Genomic DNA, 18,001 nt, shown 5'->3' with positions numbered 1-18,001 from the left:
TCATCTATGCATTTTACCTACTGTCATTGCATAATCGGTTAATACATACATGTAATCTCTTAAATTTACATTTGAAGGTCAAGTAGTAGAATCTCTTACAACTCATCTATGCAATTTACCAACTGTCAATGCATAATCAGTGAATAGATGTAGGCTCTCAAATTTTCTAAATGAAGCTGGGTTGATGAGCTTGCTGACTATAACCGTGAGTGGTTTCTCTTACCAAATATTTTAAAATTTCAAAGGATTCTAAAATGGATTTCTATTGAGACCGTGACTTGCATGATTTTCCTTGTGCTTTTCAATTTTTAAAATGCATACGACTTACAAACGAATAGGATTTAGTGTATACTAGAATTGTGCGATGAAATGATTTTTTTTTTTTTGAAGAAGGTATAAGAAATTAATAATGGTTGAATAAAATAATCTTTGTACCATGTGCAATATAATGTCTCACATTTGCTGTAGGTTCTAGTGTGGGATGCATTATCCTTGTTGTGTGATCTGAGATAAGATGCTTTATTCCTGCAGTATGATTTAGAATAGAATGCCTATCCATGTTGTGTGATCTTGAATAGGATGCCTCATGCTTGCTGTGTGATCTGGTATGAGATGCCATTTGTTTTTTATGTGATATGGTGTGAGATGTCCTTTGCTTGTTGTGTGATATAACATCGGAAGGCGCGTTATGCGTAGTGGAATTGATGGAACTTGCAAAGTGTGTTGAGACTACTCTACATGCCTACAACTCAATAATAGAGTGTTCGAGAAACAGGTACAAAGACGTAATAGAACATGCGTAATGATTCTGCGAGTTGGTTATGTGTTGTCCTATAGGCATACGACGCAATAAGATCTACAATAAATAAATCAAAGACACTATTTTCTTTACAATGCATGAATTGTTGATAAGATGAAAATGCTTGAAAATGTAATGATTGACCCTCGTGATGGTTATGTCTCGTGTTTTGACAAAATACCTATGTCGCATTAAAGTGAAATTTGAACTCCTATAAGTATTCATAAAGACCCCACTCATTAGAATTTTTAGTCTAACCTTTTCAAATATTTTATTTTATTTCCCCTCCTCCCCTAGGTAGTAAAGGACATCCAATGTTGAACTTGCATACTTGATCGCTTACTATGCCCTTGATTGCATCATTTTGGTAGTGACTACTGTTTATTTGCATATATAACATGTAATAGTTAGGGAAAGAAGTCCATGTGTTATTTTGAGTAAGGTTTAAGGGGTTTTACTAAGCATTATAAGTGGTACTAAAAGTACTTATAATTGAGATATCAATAAAGTCTCATTTTCTATGTTAAGTTGATTCACGGTTGTTTTAAATTTCACTCATTTAGGCATTCAACGCGTTACTTTGAGAAAAATATTGCCTAGAATGTGTAGGCGGTCACGTTTTCTATCTATCGCATAAAGTGGATAGAGCGAGGTGTGACAAGTTGGTATCAGAAGATAAATTATTAGGAAAGGTCTTGGGTTGAGTCATACATGTAGAGTCACGTGTAATATAAGAGTCTAACCTATTTATGTGATATAGGTACTATGGTACCACAAGGAAGGCCAAGGTGAGTCAAGCAAGTAGCAATAGAAGTTTAGGAATTGGGAGTTTCAATAGAGCGTATGCATCTGAGGTGTCTAGTAACCCCACATTTATTCGATGAGAAGAAGAGTCGAGGAAGACATCACTACAACAAAATCAGCTTCTATGACAGTTCAATGCAACCCAAATTAAAGAGAGGGAAGAAAAATTGTTGTAGAAGGTCAAAACACGCATTTTTGGTAGGAAAACACGTTGTTTTCGAATTCTACATTTTCGTGACAATTATTTGATGTCATAAAAGTTAAAAACATTAAGAAATTTATTTATTTAAATTTATTAAAATAAAACTTAATTTTATATTCCAAAAAATGTAAAACTCACTAGCCCTTCTCTAAATCGTGCCCTTGTTTAAATCATCTTCCTCTCAGACCCTCACTCTGCCAACCAGACCATTAGACGAACAACCACTGTCGATCTTTGAAAATGCCCCGACTATCTCCCAACATCATCCGTCACTGCCAATCGTCGCCTACAGTTTGTCTCTGGAACCAAATGCCCGCCGTCGAAGACATTTTCTAAGGTTAGGTTTTGTTGTTTTCTCTGATTCTTCTTCTTCTTTCTTCTCATTTCTTTCTTTTGCTTTTCTGTTTATGTATTAAAACTTTTTTTATGAGGAGATTGTATCAATAGAAATTAAAGATCCGATCACTATTTGCACTTCTCCTTTGACGTCTTTACACATTAGGGTGTTAAAATAAAGTAGTTATTATCAAGACAAAATTTGTTAACATACTGAAGATTGGAGGTTAACTGTGGAGCATGGTAGAGTTTGGAGAGATTAAAAGAGTTTAAACAAGTTGAAAAGGTACCACTACTATTGTGGTATTCAAGGGATGACCATTGTCGACAGTATCCATCTCCTCACCATTATAATGGTTGTATAACTTAAGAGCCAAAAATTACCATTAGGGAGAGAATTACGTGAATACATTATATTGGTAGCCATATGTCAGGATTCTAACACACTTTCTAATAAAACACCCAACAATGGCTAAATAGAGACAACACCCTGTGATTCTTTATTTATATATAGCCAAAAGATACAGCTACAATATGAAATGAAAGTAAGAACAGTAAATAACAAGAGCATACCAGCATCCTTTACAAGAAGGATACCTCCTCCCCTTTACGGCTGCTGCCGCCATTCTTTACCCTATAGAAAACAAAAAGATACCCCTCCCTATTTCCCAATCATTCTATTTATAATCACCCTCAAATTCCTACTCAGTAGGACCCACCTGCACATTCTCTTACTTCCCACTCATTCTCTCTCATTACTTGTTGGTGAATTTCCCTTCTTACCCTTCCTAACATACGTATGTATGATTGGGGGTCTCACAACACCCCTCGGTTCCAAATTCACCTTGTCCTCAAGGTGGAATGTGGGAAACTGTTGATTCATTTGATAGACAGCTTCCCATGTGGCTTCAGTTTCTGGTAAATTCTTCCACTTGACTAGCCATTCGTTAGCTCCCAAATCTTTATTCCAGCGAATTCCCAATACCTGTTATGGCCATAGTTGTAACTCGAAATCTGTTGTCAACATAGGTTGTTGTTGCTGCACAACATTCTGCTTACCTAACTTGAGCTTCAACTGCGAGATGTGGAACACATCATGAATAATCGCCTCTCGTGGAAGTTTCAATCTATATGCCACCTCTCCTATCTCTTCAATGATTGTGTAAGGCCCATAGAATTTTGGTGCCAGCTGTTCACATCTTTTCCGAGCTAAGGATCTCTGCCTATAAGGTCTGAGCTTTAGGTATACTTCATCACCCACCTTGAACTTCAACTCCCTTCTTTTGGTGTCTGCCCATTTCTTCATGCGGTTTTGGGCTAAGTGAAGATTCTTCTTCAAGGCGTTCAATGCCAAATCTCTCTCTTTTAGCATTACTTCTACCTCATCATTCTGAGTTTTTCGGGTTTCGTAGGATAAAATAGGGGGTGGTTGTCTACCATATACAATCTTGAAAGGGTTGGAACGTATGGATGAATGGAAAGTGGTGTTATACCACAGTTCAGCCCATGGAATGAACTTATGCCACTTTTGAGGTTGCTCATTGCAGAAGCATCTCAAGTATGTCTCTAGACATTGGTTTACCCTTTCCGTCTGCCCATCCGTTTGTGGGTGAAATGCGTGCTTCTTTTCAGTTTAGGTCCCATAGTTGCAAATAATTCATTCCAAAAATGACTAATGAAAACTTTATCCCTGTCTGATAATCTTTTCAATGAATGTAGTCGCCACTTGTTTAGTTGTGAAAGGGTGCTTCATAGTAATGAAATAAGCATACTTGCACAATCTATCTACCACCACCATTATCACATTCATTCCCCCTGCCTTAGGTAACCCTTCTAGAAATCCATTGACCATTCTTCTAGTATGGCGTCTGGAGTAGGGATTGGATGTAATACTCTTGCTGGTTTCGTGGCCTCATATTTGTTCCTTTGACAAATCTCACACTGCTCCACATATTTCTTTATATCAGCCTTCATTCCCTCCCAGTACAGCTCCCCACTCATTCTCTTATATGTTCTCAAGAATCCCGAGTGTCCTCCCAAGATCGAGTCATGGAATGTATGCAGCAATGTGGGGATCACTGAAGACTTCTTTGATAATACCACTCTCTTCTTGTAGAACAGTTTCCCATTCTCCCAGCTAAATTTGTTGATTCCCTCTGGATTCTGTTTCAATAAACTTGGTTGAGCTTCCGATAATCTACACAAAAGCGCCACCCTTCATCTTTCTTTTTGACCAATAAAACAGGGCTAGAGTACGGGCTATGACTGGGATGTATCACACCTGCTTGCAACATTTCCACCACCAATTTCTCAATTTCCTCCTTCTGTACATAACCATATTTATATGGTCTGACATTGATGGGCCTCTGGTTTGGTAAAACCAATATACGGTGATCTATTTCTCTCTTAGAGGGCAACTTTTTTGGATCCTCAAAGATGTCTGCATACTGTTGTAACAGATTTTTAATCATTGGGATCTCTTCTTCGTCCCCTTTCATTGCCTGCTCCACTTCCACCTCAGTGTCTATTTCATACTTTTGGAATTCCAACAGAAAACCCTGATCTTCATTTTCCCACGTTTTCTCAATGGTTTTCAGGGAACATTTGCTTGGATGAGGGATGAGTCTCCTTTCAAAATAATTTTCTGTTTTCCTGACCAAAAGGACATTGTTAGGGATGGCCAATGTATCTTCATGGTGCCTGTTGTATCCAGCCACTGCATACCCAATATTACATCCACATGTCCCAACTCAATTGCTAAAAAATTAGCCACCACCACAACCCCTTGTAGCTCCAATTCCACTCTCTTGCAAATACCCTTGCCTGTACACTTAGTGCCATCTCCAATTGTAACTGCAAACGGATTACCTTTTTCCAAGTATAGGTTCTTTTCCTTTACTGTCCAGTTATGTATAAAATTATGGGTTGCTCCACTATCAATCAGCACTATCACTCCTTTGCCCTTTATATTTCCCTTCAGCTTCATCGTTCCCTTCGATGCCATCCCATGGATTGTTTTCAATTCTATTTCCTCTCCTTCTGCAAAATCCAGAAGGTTTAGTTCCACTGTTTCCCCTGGTTCCTCTTCTATCTTGCCTTCCTCTTCCTTACTCTCCTCTTCATTCATGATAAATAACATCAGCTCCCTTTTTTCCTTCACTCTACATCTGTGCCCCGGCGTATACTTCTCATTGCATTTGCAACATAGGCCCTTATCCAGTCTGGACCTGAATTCTGCGTCTGAAAGTCGTTTGATAGGAGGTTCACTTTTTTTATAACTACTCTTAATAGGTATAGTTACTTGTTTTATGGGGAAATCTGTCTTCCTCATGTAGTCTTTGTCTGTTCCTTCTTGGATTTTTCCTGCATACTCTTCTTTTTTCTTTGGTTCCACTGTCCTACCCTCGGTCTTAGTCAATTTCATTGCTACATTCCGATCATTGACTAGTTGAGCCTCCCTCATACATTCTTCCAATGTTCGAGGGTAACGACTAACGACTTCTGCTTGAAGATTGGGTTCCAGACAGGTCAGAGAAGCATCGCGTAACACACTTTCCTCCATGTGAGGGAGATGAGCTGAATATGTGACAAATTTCTTCACATACTCACTGTAGGATCCATCTTGTTGAATCCTAATCAAGCGTGCCACTAGACTCGTTTGCCTTGAGTCCTTGAAGAAATCAAACATCCTCCCTTTTAAGTCTTTCCATGACTCTACTTTCTTCCTATTATGTGTCCACCGGTACCAGTCCACTTTATCTTGCCCAAAGCTGACCACAGCCACTTTGAACTTCTCATTTTCTGGCAGGTTGTTGATCTCAAAAAAATGTTATGCTCTATATACCCAGGATTCGGGATTTTCACCTAAGAACATAGGCATTTCTAACTTTTTGTACTTACTTCGATCCACATTATTTCCATTTACCTCATTACAGACTTCCGATTCTTCTACTTTTCCTTTCAACTTCATGCTGGATCCATCAGATGTTCCGGATTCATCTCTTTTCTTATAGCTATGATTCTCTCTTAGTTCCTCCGTCAGTCTTTCCATAGACTTCTTCATTTCCAGTAACATTTCTTTCATGCTCAACAACTCCTTCTCAGTTCCTTCCATTCGTTCCTCCAATTGTCTTTGTGCCATGCGACGTGTAACAACACCCAGTTTTTTGTTGTTGTTGGGCTCTGATACCAAATGTCAGGATTCTAACACACTTTCTAATAAAACACCGAACAATGGCTAAACAGAGACATCACCCTGTGATCTTTATTTATATATATAGCCAAAAGATACAACTACAATATGAAATGAAAGTAAGAACAGTAAATAACAAGAGCATACCAGCATCCTTTACAAGAAGGATACCCCCTCCTCTTTACGGCTGCTGCCGCCACTCTTTACCCTAGGGATAACAAAAAGATACCCCTCCCTATTTTCCAATCATTCTATTTATAATCACCCTCAAATTCCTACTCAGTGGGACCCACCTGCACATTCTCTTACTTCCCACTCATTCTCTATCATTACATGTTGGTGAATTTCCCTTCTTACCCTTCCTAACATACGTATGTATGATTGGGGGTCTCACACCATAGTAGCTAGGCAACTGAGTAGAAGGATGTCAACCTTGAAAGGCAATGTTCATACGATTATAATAATCCAACACAATATTTTTGGGAAACTTATTTGTATTGTACTATATGCCCTAGCTGCCAATTTAGTTTCTTTTTAATTATTTCACTAATAATTTTTTGAATACGTGGAAAATTTATTTGTAGGGGGTCTTATCAATGAAAACACACTGATGAAAGTGAATAGAGGGCTTAATGAGACTACTGGGGTTGTGCTAGAATACTTGCAAGATGCAAAGGTAATTATAGAAAAAATTATAGTTGTAGTAGGATATGAGGATATTGTTCCTTATTTAAGATTGTGATTTATGATTCTTCAGGAGTATGGACAAAGAAAAGGAGATGACATTTTAGCATTATTTATACTGGTTATTGGAAGGTAATATATTATATATTTGAAGGTGAAGATGAATAGATGTTTGTCAGCATCCAGTTATTACCTACAATTCGGTTTTTATTTTACGAATCTAAAATACCTGAATTGCATTTCTATATTTACAAACGACGGCCCTTCCAACTCACTGGTTTCTTTGTAATTTTATAAGAATTAGAGAAAGAAGTTAAATGATTCAGCATCCAAGTAAAAGCCTACGAAGATAATTCAAATTTGAACATGTCTGTATGACTTATATGCTCAAAGAAATGTGTAATAACTGTAGGAAAGTTCCAATTCTTTCATTAAATCCATTTCATAGAACTCTTAGTTCATTTTCTTTCCTTCTTTGTTTTTTTTTTTTTTTTTTTTTATCTTTACCTATTATTTTATCTGGTTTAATGTGGTTGAGTGAGCCCACTTTGTAATTGACAAAATATTTTTATTTCAGATTTCTTTGAAGTGGGAATCTCAACCTTAGATTTCTTTGAAGTGGAAATTTTTTTGGTATAAATTACTTTACCCTATTGCACAATTTGAGTATATTCATACTAAAAGATCATCATTCCATGTGACTTTTACTCTTTTCAGTATTTACTAGATGGTTTGGTTCTCTATTGATGGTGGACTTTCCCAGTTTGATGCAATCCTTATTGTTTCATGTTTAAGATAGCTTGGAGTTTCTTTTCCGTATGTACAGATTTTATATACTTCAAAGAATTCTAAGTTCTCTCTTGTTGTGTGAGTGTGAGTTTACTTTTTTGGGGGTGTTCTGGTGGTTCTTGAGCCTAAATACATGTTGAAGTGCTATGACTATTCTGCAGCTATGGTAGACTTTTTCTTAATTTTACTTTATGCGTGCTTAAATGATAATTTTTTCCTAAACGTGTTTTGATAAGGAACATATTTCTGCATGTGAGAAGAAGAAACGTGCTTAAACGTATTTAGGAAACATATTCTTCCTAAACGTGCTTAAATGATAATTTCTTCCTAAATGTGTTTTGATAAGGAACATATTTCTGCATGTTAGAAGAAGAAACATGCTTAAGCGTGTTTAGGAAACATATATTTTTTGTCTACTTATTAGACAACTTTAGCAATTGAGTTTAATTTTTTACAGGAAAATGAATGGTAACCAGTTGGTTGGTACAATTCCTTCTAAACTCGGGAACTTGGATAAGTTGTTTGAACTGTGAGTTACATTTTTTAGTTTCTAATAATTCATTGTTTCAATTCTCTCGCAACAGTGAATAATATAACTACCTTTTTGTCTACAATATATTTATCAAACTTTTGATGCAAATATTTCTTTGCTATATCTAAAAATCTTGTTAATAATTATTTTAAAGGACTTATCTCTCAAAACACATCAGTTCTTGCTCTGCATCAAATCAATTGTAAAATACCCTACTGCCTTCTGTTGAAATTTCATAGGTGACTAAAAATGCTTTGGTAGAATAGTTATAGAATGCCAACTTTCTAAAGCATGACTTCTGCTGTGTAAATAGAAGTGAATCACAACATTCTTGTACCTATGGTTCTATGTAACATTACTTGTGTGAAAGAATTTCGTGCTTTTTAATCAATTTTTGTTACTATATTTTTAAAATTCCTAGATGGATAGTATTTATTCATATTGCCCAATAATACCTCTTTGGTTATTGTGAGTATATGCATTTATATCTTTTCTTAGAAAGACTCCAATATTTTTTAAAAGTATAAGTTCCTGTTCAAGGAACCCTTTTGTTTGGGGGCGTACATCTCGTAATGCATAATTTTTTTGGGATTCTACTTTGGTACGTTATTTGTAATTTTATAATTTGAATCTACTTTGTTGCTTCATATCCAAGTGTTGATTCATATCCCTTTATGTTGCTTTCTTTTATGTTTGTTGGACAATTTAGACGGGATGATTGAATTGAATACTTAAGGGAATTGGGCGGGGGGGGGGGGGGGGGGGGGTGGTTAGTTGTTTTATTATTGTTTTCTTGTGTGTCAATATGTTTTATGGAACTTGCCTGATAATATAGGCTGCCATGTTAGGATAAATAAGGATTGGGGGCTGGAATTGGACAGTTTGCATGAGATCAATTCTCATCCCTCAGTTTGAATTGATTAAGCATGGGGGAGGGGGGAATCAACAACACTCTATTTTGTAATAAGAAGTGGGAATTAACAACACTCTACTTTATAATAAGAAGTGTGCCCTCTTCTTATTCTCCTATAATCTCAGTATTGTTTCTTTTCAATCTTTCATCAATGGGAGTATTGATATATGATCTATTGGCTAAGGACATGTTTTAACCAATTTAGGTTTAACAATAATGTCACAATGTATTTACTTGCTCCTTTGTCCACTAGCCCTTGAGTCAACCCATATATTTTGTATGTGTCATTTTCATTATTTTTTTATTAAGGGCTGGAATTCTATACTTTTCATGTTTTATTTACCTGTAAATTGTTTCAAACTTGATTGAAAATGTTATAATTAAAGCTATGATTATTATTCTTCTCTGTTGCGCGCCATTTTCATTGTGCAACATTCACTATGTCTTAATTAGCTTTAAATAGAACCTTCTTTTAGGTAATGTTCTTTAGTTATACTCTAAAATAAAATTTTGTTTTTCTTACTAGGTTTGGAAGAATCCATTGGAACAATGAAGCCAACTTGGAACAATTGATCGATATAAGACGTTTTGTATGGTTGGTAGCAAAATCTTGGTTCCAATGTACTGAATTTAGGCTTGTTAGTAGATAAAGATGTCAATGTTTATTCTTTTTGTATGTAAACTATCTTTTAACAAAAAATAGTTATTAGTTAATAGGTGTACGAATATTACAAAGTGTATTATTACGTATATATATATTAAAGTGTTGACTCCTTGTTTTCATACGGGTGTGATGTATTGGAATATTATTGGGGAATTGACAAAAATAGGCCAAAAATGGGGTAGAAAAAGAGTTTTAGGATTGATTGTAAAAAAGTTGAGATTTAGGATAAATTGGAGGTGAAATGACGAAAATACCTTCTTTTAATTTCAATTCACATTTGCTCTTCTCTTCTTTTCCAACCCCTCTCTCTCTCTATTCAATGTCATTCACCTGAAGGAAAAAAAAAAAAACAGAATTTCGAAGGCAGCCTTCTTCTCCTCTCCTCATAGATTACGTAAAGGGAAAAAAAAAAAAAAAAGAAGAATCCTTCTCTTGCAGTCTCATAGATTACGTAAAGAAAAAAGAAGCATTTCTCCTCCTTCTCATAGATTATGTAAAGGAAAAAGAAAAAAGAAAAACCCATTTGCGATTCTTCTCCTCTCTCAAAAGTTTGTCAACTTTCCGCTTTACTCCGGTGTCGTTCATCATCTACTCCGGCGAACATCTCACGCATTGTGGTTTGTTTTAATTTTTAAATCCGAATCTGAATTGTGTTGTGTTATATGTATATATATTTTTTGCATCTTAAATGTATAAATCAAATATTATTTTTTATTGTTTCAAGTTGATTTAGGGTTGATTTAAGGTTGCTTTATAGATGTTTCAAATGATGTTAGCAATTTATCATTATTATTATTTTATCTCGCAAACATCTGGTAGACATCTCGCAAACATCTCGCAGACATCTTGCAGGTTCTTAAATTGAAATGTTTAATCTGAAATGAATTGATTTAGGGTGACTTTTAGCTATTGTTTTTTGTATCTCGCAATATCCTAAACATTTTGTAGCTGTCAATATCGTAAACATGTAGGGTGTGACTATGCACGTTTTATTTAGTATTTACCTACTGTTTTTTAATAAACTTTGTTTATGTGATATGTCAAATGCTAACTTCAAATCATTTTTTGCAGCAATTGAAAAGTATAAGGTGGTTTAAGGATGTCACATGTTCCCATGTTAGTGCGTTACGGTGGTATGTGGGATGAGAGGCGAAGAAAATACGAAGGAGGCATGTTAAAAGGCATCGTTGTCAGTAAAGAAATAACACATAAAGATTTACAGGCAGAATTATATGACCTTGCAGAAGTTGACCCTTCAAAGTTCGACGTAATGATAAGATGCATATATGAGATAAAAGTGGAACACGAAGCTCCTACATTTGAGTTAAGCAATGACCGTGATTTGAAGTTTTATCTTCTTAGTGAAAATCCATTAAAGGTCCCTTTATACGTCTCATTTGAGCCTAAAAGTAATCAAAGCAAAAAAGTGTTAAGCAAAGATTACAATTCAGTATCTGGCAGCAACCAAGCTCATAACTTAAACCCTCATCCTCCAATTGTAATGGATACATTAAATGAGAATGAAGTTCATGTTCGTGAAGTTGAAGTTGGCTTGTGTGATAACGTGATAGGGACCACTTCGGCTATATGGGAATCATATGAGTCATATGATTCGAAAGATGAGACTTTTACATGGGAGCCAGTAGAGATGAATAGTGAATCATTTGACATCCCACAACATAGAGATGGTCCTACAAAAGATTGCAAAGGAAAATCTAAAGTTCGTTACAGCTCTTCTAGCCAAAAGTTGAAGACAGACAGGAATGATTGGTCCGAAGAAAGCTCTACAAGTGAGGAGTTTGATGTAGGACAAATATTTTTTTCCAAAAAAGATTTGTCAATGAGATTAAGTGTCTTGGCAATGAAAAAAAATTTTCAGTTTGTAGTAAAAAAGTCTACAAAAGAGGTTCTCTTTGTTAGATGCATTGACAACAAGTGTGGTTGGAGACTGCGAGCGATGAGATTGAAGGATTCAAATATATTTAAGATTAAAAAGTATGTCAAAGTTCATTCGTGTTCTCTTGACGTTTTGAATCGTGACCATAGGCAAGCAAAATCTTGGGTTGTTGGAGAATTAATAAAGTCAAAGTTCAAGGGAGTCGGTCGTCTATACAAACCACGTGATATCATAGAAGACATGAGGCAAGACTATGGCATAAATATGAGTTATGAAAAAGCATGGCGCGCTAGAGAAAATGCGTATGAACGAGTGCGCGGGTGTCCTGAAGAGTCATATAATCTATTGCTTAGATATGGTGAAGCTCTCAAACTTGCAAATGTAGGTACAATATTTCACATGGAACTTGAAGATGATCGTTTCTTCAAATATCTTTTTATGGCTGTTGGTCCATGTGTTCGAGGATTCTTAAACTGCATTAGACCGGTTATAGTCATGGATGGAACATTCCTTAAGAACAAATATCGGGGTCAGTTGATAGTTGCTGTTTGCTTGGATGGTAACAATCAAATTTATCCTCTTGCCTTTGGAGTGGTGGACAGAGAAACAGATGCTTCAATACAGTGGTTCTTAGAGAAATTGAAAGGTGCAATAGGAGAGGTGCCTAATCTAGGCTTCGTGACAGATCGAAAAACATGTTTTTCTAAGTGTATTGCATCGGTTTTTCCCTCCGCATTCCATGGACTTTGTGTCCAACACTTGACTCAAAATTTGAATGATAAATACAAGAATGACACTATAGCTACTTTGTTTTACAATGCATCTAGAACATATCGTGAATCAACGTTCTCAGAAGCGTGGAGAAGTATTCTTGCATTTCCTAATGATTCAGGAAAATATTTAAACGATGTTGGAATAACACGTTGGTCTCGTTTTCACTGTCCAGGAAGACGATATAATATGATGACAACAAATATAGCAGAGTCCATGAATTCTATACTGAAAGAACCTAGAGATTTGCCTATTGCTTCATTCCTTGAACATGTTCGAGCTTTGCTACAACGTTGGTTTTGGGAGCGTCGAGAAGAAGGCATTAAAGTGACGTCTACATTGACTAAATGGGCAGAGTTAGTTCTACAAAAGAAACAAGAACGAGCTTTGACAATGAAAGTCAACCCAATTGATTGTTACCAATTCCATGTTAAAGATTTAGATAAAGAGGAGGTCATAAATCTTCATACTCAAGAGTGCACTTGTAAGGAGTTTCAAGCTGAGCAACTACCATGCGCACATGCCATTGCTGTTGCACGGGATCGCAATATAAATGTTTATAGCTTATGTGCTAACTATTACACTAATGAATGTTTGTTGGCAGCATATTCGGAGGCCGTCTACCCAGTTGGGAATCAGTCGGAATGGAAGACAGACCGAAGAATATGTACATATGACTGTCTTACCTCCGAAAGTAGTCAAAAGAGTTGGTCGACCGAAGAAAAAGAGGATTCCAAGTGTCGGTGAAGCACCAAAATTGCATAAATGTGGTCGATGTAAAGAAACAGGCCACAATAGATTAACGTGTACCAATCCAATTTCATACATCCAGAAGTCGAGCATACAAGATTAGTACCCGTCTTGGTACGTAGTAATAGTTTTATACTTGCTTGGTTTGTGCTTGCGTTGTTTGCATGATCACGATGTAAAAAAGGTTCATTTTTTTAATGCAGGTGGAAGATGCTTATAAAATTGTGTCCTGTGTTGTTTGCAAGATCACTAAAGTCATCTCACTGACAATTCTAAGTTGAAGACTTTTCTTCTGCAACTTCAAGACTTTCCTTCTCTTTTTTTTTATCCTACAGTGAACTGTTTATAGAATATTTACTCCTTTGGCATTTCAAGCTTTTTGAGAAAGACTTGAAATCCTATTATGACAATATTGTGTGCTTTAGAACTCAATAAATGCTCTCCTTTTGCTACTGCAGTATTAATGATGCAAATCTTGCTGATTACTTTTAGTTTTTACATTCATCTTCAAGGTTCAGCCTCTGTTAGTTTTTACAAGGTTCAGCCCTTGCTGATTACTTAAAGGTTCAGCCCTTGCTGCATTTCAAGCCTCTTGCTGATTACTTAAAGTGTGCAGTAGTAATAAATGCAAAGCTTTTGCTACTTTTAGTTTTTACAAGGTTCAGCCTCTTCAAGCATATGAACCACCATTTGCATGAAGGGCCTTGTAGATGGAATCTTAGTCGTGCAGCGAAGTGCGATCCTTACCACTTTGACTGCGTTCTCCACCTGAGCCTATGATATGCTGGGATCTACCATCTCTTTCAGATTACCTTTTAGATATCTCATTCTGCTTTCCTGTTGTTTTCCTGGCAGTTGTCTTAGAAAATGGGCTTCTTTTATGTTGGTACTTCCATTAGAACAGCTCCAAAGCTGCAAAGAATAATGAAAATGCTGCTATTGGTTAACAACAAAGGTACGGAACAAGACACAGATCAAAATGCTGCTATTGGTAATGAGGATCAATTGTTCCTACATAAGATGTTTTTATAATGAAAACCTTCTACGTGAGGCTATATATAAATCCATTTTTCACTAGGAGCTAACTAAAACTATTTCCATGGGCATTGAATACCAAGCATAATTCTCTAGACCACTCTTGTATCATGGTAAACTTACATCCTCCACATTTTATCATATCATAACCTGTTAATGTATGCAACGACCAAGTCCAATACTTTACCACCGTCATACAAAGGAGGCTCTTGCTGAGATAACAGAGCTATCAGCAACCTTCTGGAAGTTTAATTGATTTAATGCTGAACTTGAACCCATTGCTTCTGCAGTTCCGCAGCCACCACAAACCTCTGCTTCACCACCGGTAACACATCAAGAATGTCTATATTCATACATTGAAATCCAAAAATGTTTCTAAGACACCTGCCAAAAACAATTAGCATTCAAAGAGGTGAAACTTTCATACATTGTGGGATAAATTGGCCTTCCTAATTCTAAGAGCATGAGAATGTTGCTCTCACCTGCATTGTTGTACATTATATAAAAGTTCTGCACACTTTACAATTTTCCAAAAGAATGAAATAAAAATTGCATACCAAAAAACAAAAATGGTATTCATTCCATTATATAAAACTATTTATGTACATAGTTTGGAAAATATACAATTCCTTCAAAAGTTGGAACTAAAAGTCAATACATGGGATTGTTGGTCCATAATTGAAATGCCAATTGTTTTCTAAAATATGACATGTTCTCTTGACATAATGTAGCTACATCTAAACCAGAAGCTTCATATTCGAAATACTTAATTGTAAATACACCACAATCACTATTGTTGCGTTGAAGTGGAATGGAGTCGACAATGACAAGTGGCCAAGGTTCCTTGTGTGTTGATGATCCGCCTCTCCTAACAAAGAATCCAGTAGTATCGAGCAAATTTGGCACCATCTCTTGAATTGGCTCTAATATGCTTCTCATATCTTCGGCACTCGTAAGCGACGGAAGCGAATCCCATACCTTAACTTGACAACGTACCAAGTCCAAGCATAATAGAATCCAATGATTGCCATGGATATTGAATGGAGAGTAAATGTAATCAACATTCACCCAAGGATCTTGACAGTCTTGTTTTGATCCGACAACATAGTCAACCAACCGATACTCCTCCTTCTAGTGAAATGGTCGATTCTCTTTAATACATTCTTGGTATTCAGGCCACTTCGCAACTAATAGTCGCTGGAAGGAAAAAAAACACACATGCATGTATACAATGAGACAATAAGACAAATATCAAAAGCAAATTCAGTACATAAAGTATGGTTGCGAGTACAAACCATGAATAGTGTGTCTACAGTTGTGAAGTTTTGAGCAGAAGGTATCATGGCTGTCTTAATGTTGAAGCGAATGAGAAGAAAGAGTGCATCCAAATGCTAATAGAAACAAAATAAAACATTTAATTCGGTTATGCGATCAAACCAACTTCTTGAAGGTACTAAGTGCTCTAAAACTGTAAATAAGAAATAATGAGAAAAGTTCTAACCTCATCCGCCAACCACCGACGACACATGAACAAGTCTCTGAAAAACTCCTTCGATTTTTTCCCGTGAAAAGTTTCACGCACCTCATCTTTCGTACGCTTGTCTGTGATCCAAGCTCTGAGTCGATCTAAATGGGTGTCAGGTATTTTGTGCATAGGATCGTAGACGGATGGTTGAGACTGAGAGGTGGTGGTGGTGGTCGAAGCCATACTGAAACCTGCATAAAAAAAAATATTAATTAAATATAATTGCATAAGAGACTTACTAAACATGGATGCATTAGCATCTTGGGACTTCTACTCAAAATTTTGGAAGCTGCGAGATAGGTGCTGATAGGTGCGAGATGATGGAAAACTTCAAGGCAAAGTTGCTAAGTCTAATAAAATTGCTAACCCTAAAGCCTTAACACCTAGTAGACTAGCTAAACATGCATTCTAAACGGCTTAGGAAGTTAACACTCTTATATTGGGACTTCTACTCAAAATTTTGGAAGGTGAGAGATAAGTGCTGATAGGTGCGAGATGATGCAAAACTTCAAGGCAAAGTTGCTAAGTCTAATAAAATTGCTAACCCTAAAGCCTTAACACCTAGTAGACTAGCTAAACATGCATTCTAAACGGTTTAGGAAGTTAACACTCTTATATTGGGACTTCTACTCAAAATTTTGGAAGGTGAGAGATAGGTGCTGATAGGTGCGAGATGATGGAAAACTTCAAGGCAAAGTTGCTAAGTCTAATAAAATTGCTAACCCTAAAGCCTTAACACCTAGTAGACTAGCTAAACATGCATTCTAAACGGTTTAGGAAGTTAACACTCTTATATTGGAACTTCTACTCAAAATTTTGGAAGGTGCGAGATAGGTGCTGATAGGTGCGAGATGATGGAAAACTTCAAGGCAAAGTTGCTAAGTCTAATAAAATTGCTAACCCTAAAGCCTTAACACCTAGTAGACTAGCTAAACATGCATTCTAAACGGTTTAGGAAGTTAACACTCTTATATTGGGACTTCTACTCAAAATTTTGGAAGGTGCGAGATAGGTGCTGATAGGTGCAAGATGATGGAAAAATTCAAGGCAAAGTTGCTAAGTCTAATAAAATTGCTAATCCTAAAGCCTTAACACCTAGTAGACTAGCTAAACATGCATTCTAAACGGTTTAGGAAGTTTACACTCTTATATTGGGACTTCTACTCAAAATTTTGGAAGGTGCGAGATAGGTGCTGATAGGTGCGAGATGATGGAAAACTTCAAGGCAAAGTTGCTAAGTCTAATAAAATTGCTAACCCTAAAGCCTTAACACCTAGTAGACTAGCTAAACATGCATTCTAAACGGTTTAGGAAGTTAACACTCTTATATTGGGACTTCTACTCAAAATTTTGGAAGGTGCGAGATAGGTGCTGATAGGTGCGAGATGATGGAAAAATTCAAGGCAAAGTAGCTAAGTCTAATAAAATTGCTAACCCTAAAGCCTTAACACCTAGTAGACTAGCTAGACTAGCTAAACATGCATTCTAAAGATTGTATTCTATTGGAACTACATTACTAAAAACATTAACAAAGTAGAGAACAACAATGCAGCTTATGATAATGTCTTTCAACAAATTGCAAAAGAAATGATCTTTCAACAATGCAGCTTATGATATTCTATTGTACTGGTAACTTTGCAGAGTTTATATGGGATACCAAATATATGTTCGAATTCAAGTTCTAAACTCCAAGGTATGGTTTTTCTATTATTACAGTACATTGCAAAGGAAATGGTTTTTCTTCCTAAAAACAGAATGGCTCCCACGGTTCTCTATGTTTGTGTGCATATGACATGCATTTCTTCTCTAAAATGTGCCAAAAACAAAAAACTCACATCTCAACAGACAACTTAAACAAACAAGATGGAATACTGTAATAATAGATAAGCTACAACAGACTAACTCTAAAAAAAAAACTGAGATTTTATTACTCACTTGACTTCAAAGATGATGGATACGGCACTGCCAACGTAGAGGACTGGATAAGAAATGGAGAGGTCCGGTGAAAACAAACCTGAAATCGAAATGGATGGAAGTGGAGAAGCGTCCGCCGGAGTTGAAGTCGGAAGTAAAACAGAGACCCGCGCAGAAGAAATGGAGACGTTCGG

The 18,001-nt window shown here is 36.3% G+C and overlaps 3 protein-coding genes and 1 long non-coding RNA gene across 9 annotated transcripts; 3 read left to right on the top strand and 1 right to left on the bottom strand.

The window, feature by feature from the left end:
• Positions 1-1,933: 1,933 nt before the first annotated feature.
• LOC105435406 lies at positions 1,934-9,965 on the top strand. Of its 6 annotated transcripts, XR_004217077.1 has the most exons (6): positions 1,935-2,142; positions 6,918-7,009; positions 7,091-7,149; positions 7,595-7,650; positions 8,264-8,335; positions 9,778-9,965. XR_004217077.1 is itself a non-coding variant. In XM_011656182.2 (5 exons), exons 2-5 carry the CDS (start codon positions 6,944-6,946, stop codon positions 9,899-9,901), a joined length of 321 nt encoding a protein of 106 aa, XP_011654484.1. In that variant the 5' UTR covers positions 1,934-2,142; positions 6,918-6,943; the 3' UTR covers positions 9,902-9,965. The 6 variants fall into 6 exon arrangements, 4 of the variants coding, with proteins under 4 accessions (XP_011654484.1, XP_031742283.1, XP_031742284.1 ...); XM_011656182.2 differs by lacking the exon at positions 7,595-7,650 and having other exon boundaries at positions 1,934-2,142; XR_004217078.1 differs by lacking the exon at positions 8,264-8,335.
• A 2,285-nt stretch (positions 9,966-12,250) lies between these two features.
• Positions 12,251-13,158, top strand: LOC116403897. The gene is made up of 2 exons (XM_031885841.1): positions 12,251-13,036; positions 13,147-13,158. The coding sequence occupies exons 1-2, from the start codon at positions 12,251-12,253 to the stop codon at positions 13,156-13,158; spliced, it is 798 nt and encodes a 265-aa protein (XP_031741701.1).
• Positions 13,159-13,244: 86 nt separating this feature from the next.
• On the top strand, positions 13,245-13,831 carry LOC116403685. The gene is made up of 2 exons (XR_004216491.1): positions 13,245-13,447; positions 13,537-13,831. It is a non-coding gene; the product is annotated as an uncharacterized LOC116403685 (long non-coding RNA).
• A 1,269-nt stretch (positions 13,832-15,100) lies between these two features.
• On the bottom strand, positions 15,101-16,057 carry LOC116404013. Its single transcript, XM_031886161.1, has 3 exons — positions 15,870-16,057; positions 15,664-15,759; positions 15,101-15,565 (listed from the first exon to the last, which is right to left on the bottom strand). The coding sequence occupies exons 1-3, from the start codon at positions 16,020-16,022 to the stop codon at positions 15,500-15,502; spliced, it is 315 nt and encodes a 104-aa protein (XP_031742021.1). The 5' UTR covers positions 16,023-16,057; the 3' UTR covers positions 15,101-15,499.
• Positions 16,058-18,001: the final 1,944 nt, after the last annotated feature.

This window comes from Cucumis sativus, chromosome 5 (genome assembly GCF_000004075.3).
Source record: "Cucumis sativus cultivar 9930 chromosome 5, Cucumber_9930_V3, whole genome shotgun sequence".
Lineage (NCBI taxonomy): Eukaryota > Viridiplantae > Streptophyta > Magnoliopsida > Cucurbitales > Cucurbitaceae > Cucumis > Cucumis sativus.
This window is presented reverse-complemented; position numbering and strand designations above follow the sequence as displayed.

What these genes read in the sequence shown, in the direction of transcription:
- LOC116404013 (XM_031886161.1), bottom strand. Translation starts at nt 16,022, where the DNA reads ATGCACAAAATACCTGACACCCATTTAGATCGACTCAGAGCTTGGATC. An exon ending in GTCGGTGGTTGGCGGATGAG is followed by an intron (nt 15,760 to 15,869) that starts GTTAGAACTTTT and finishes TGTTTCTATTAG; the next exon opens with CATTTGGATGCACTCTTTCT. An exon ending in CTGTAGACACACTATTCATG is followed by an intron (nt 15,566 to 15,663) that starts GTTTGTACTCGC and finishes TTTTCCTTCCAG; the next exon opens with CGACTATTAGTTGCGAAGTG.
- LOC116403897 (XM_031885841.1), top strand. Translation starts at nt 12,251, where the DNA reads ATGGCTGTTGGTCCATGTGTTCGAGGATTCTTAAACTGCATTAGACCG.
- LOC105435406 (XM_011656182.2), top strand. Translation starts at nt 6,944, where the DNA reads ATGAAAGTGAATAGAGGGCTTAATGAGACTACTGGGGTTGTGCTAGAA. An exon ending in AATACTTGCAAGATGCAAAG is followed by an intron (nt 7,010 to 7,090) that starts GTAATTATAGAA and finishes ATGATTCTTCAG; the next exon opens with GAGTATGGACAAAGAAAAGG. An exon ending in TTTATACTGGTTATTGGAAG is followed by an intron (nt 7,150 to 8,263) that starts GTAATATATTAT and finishes AATTTTTTACAG; the next exon opens with GAAAATGAATGGTAACCAGT.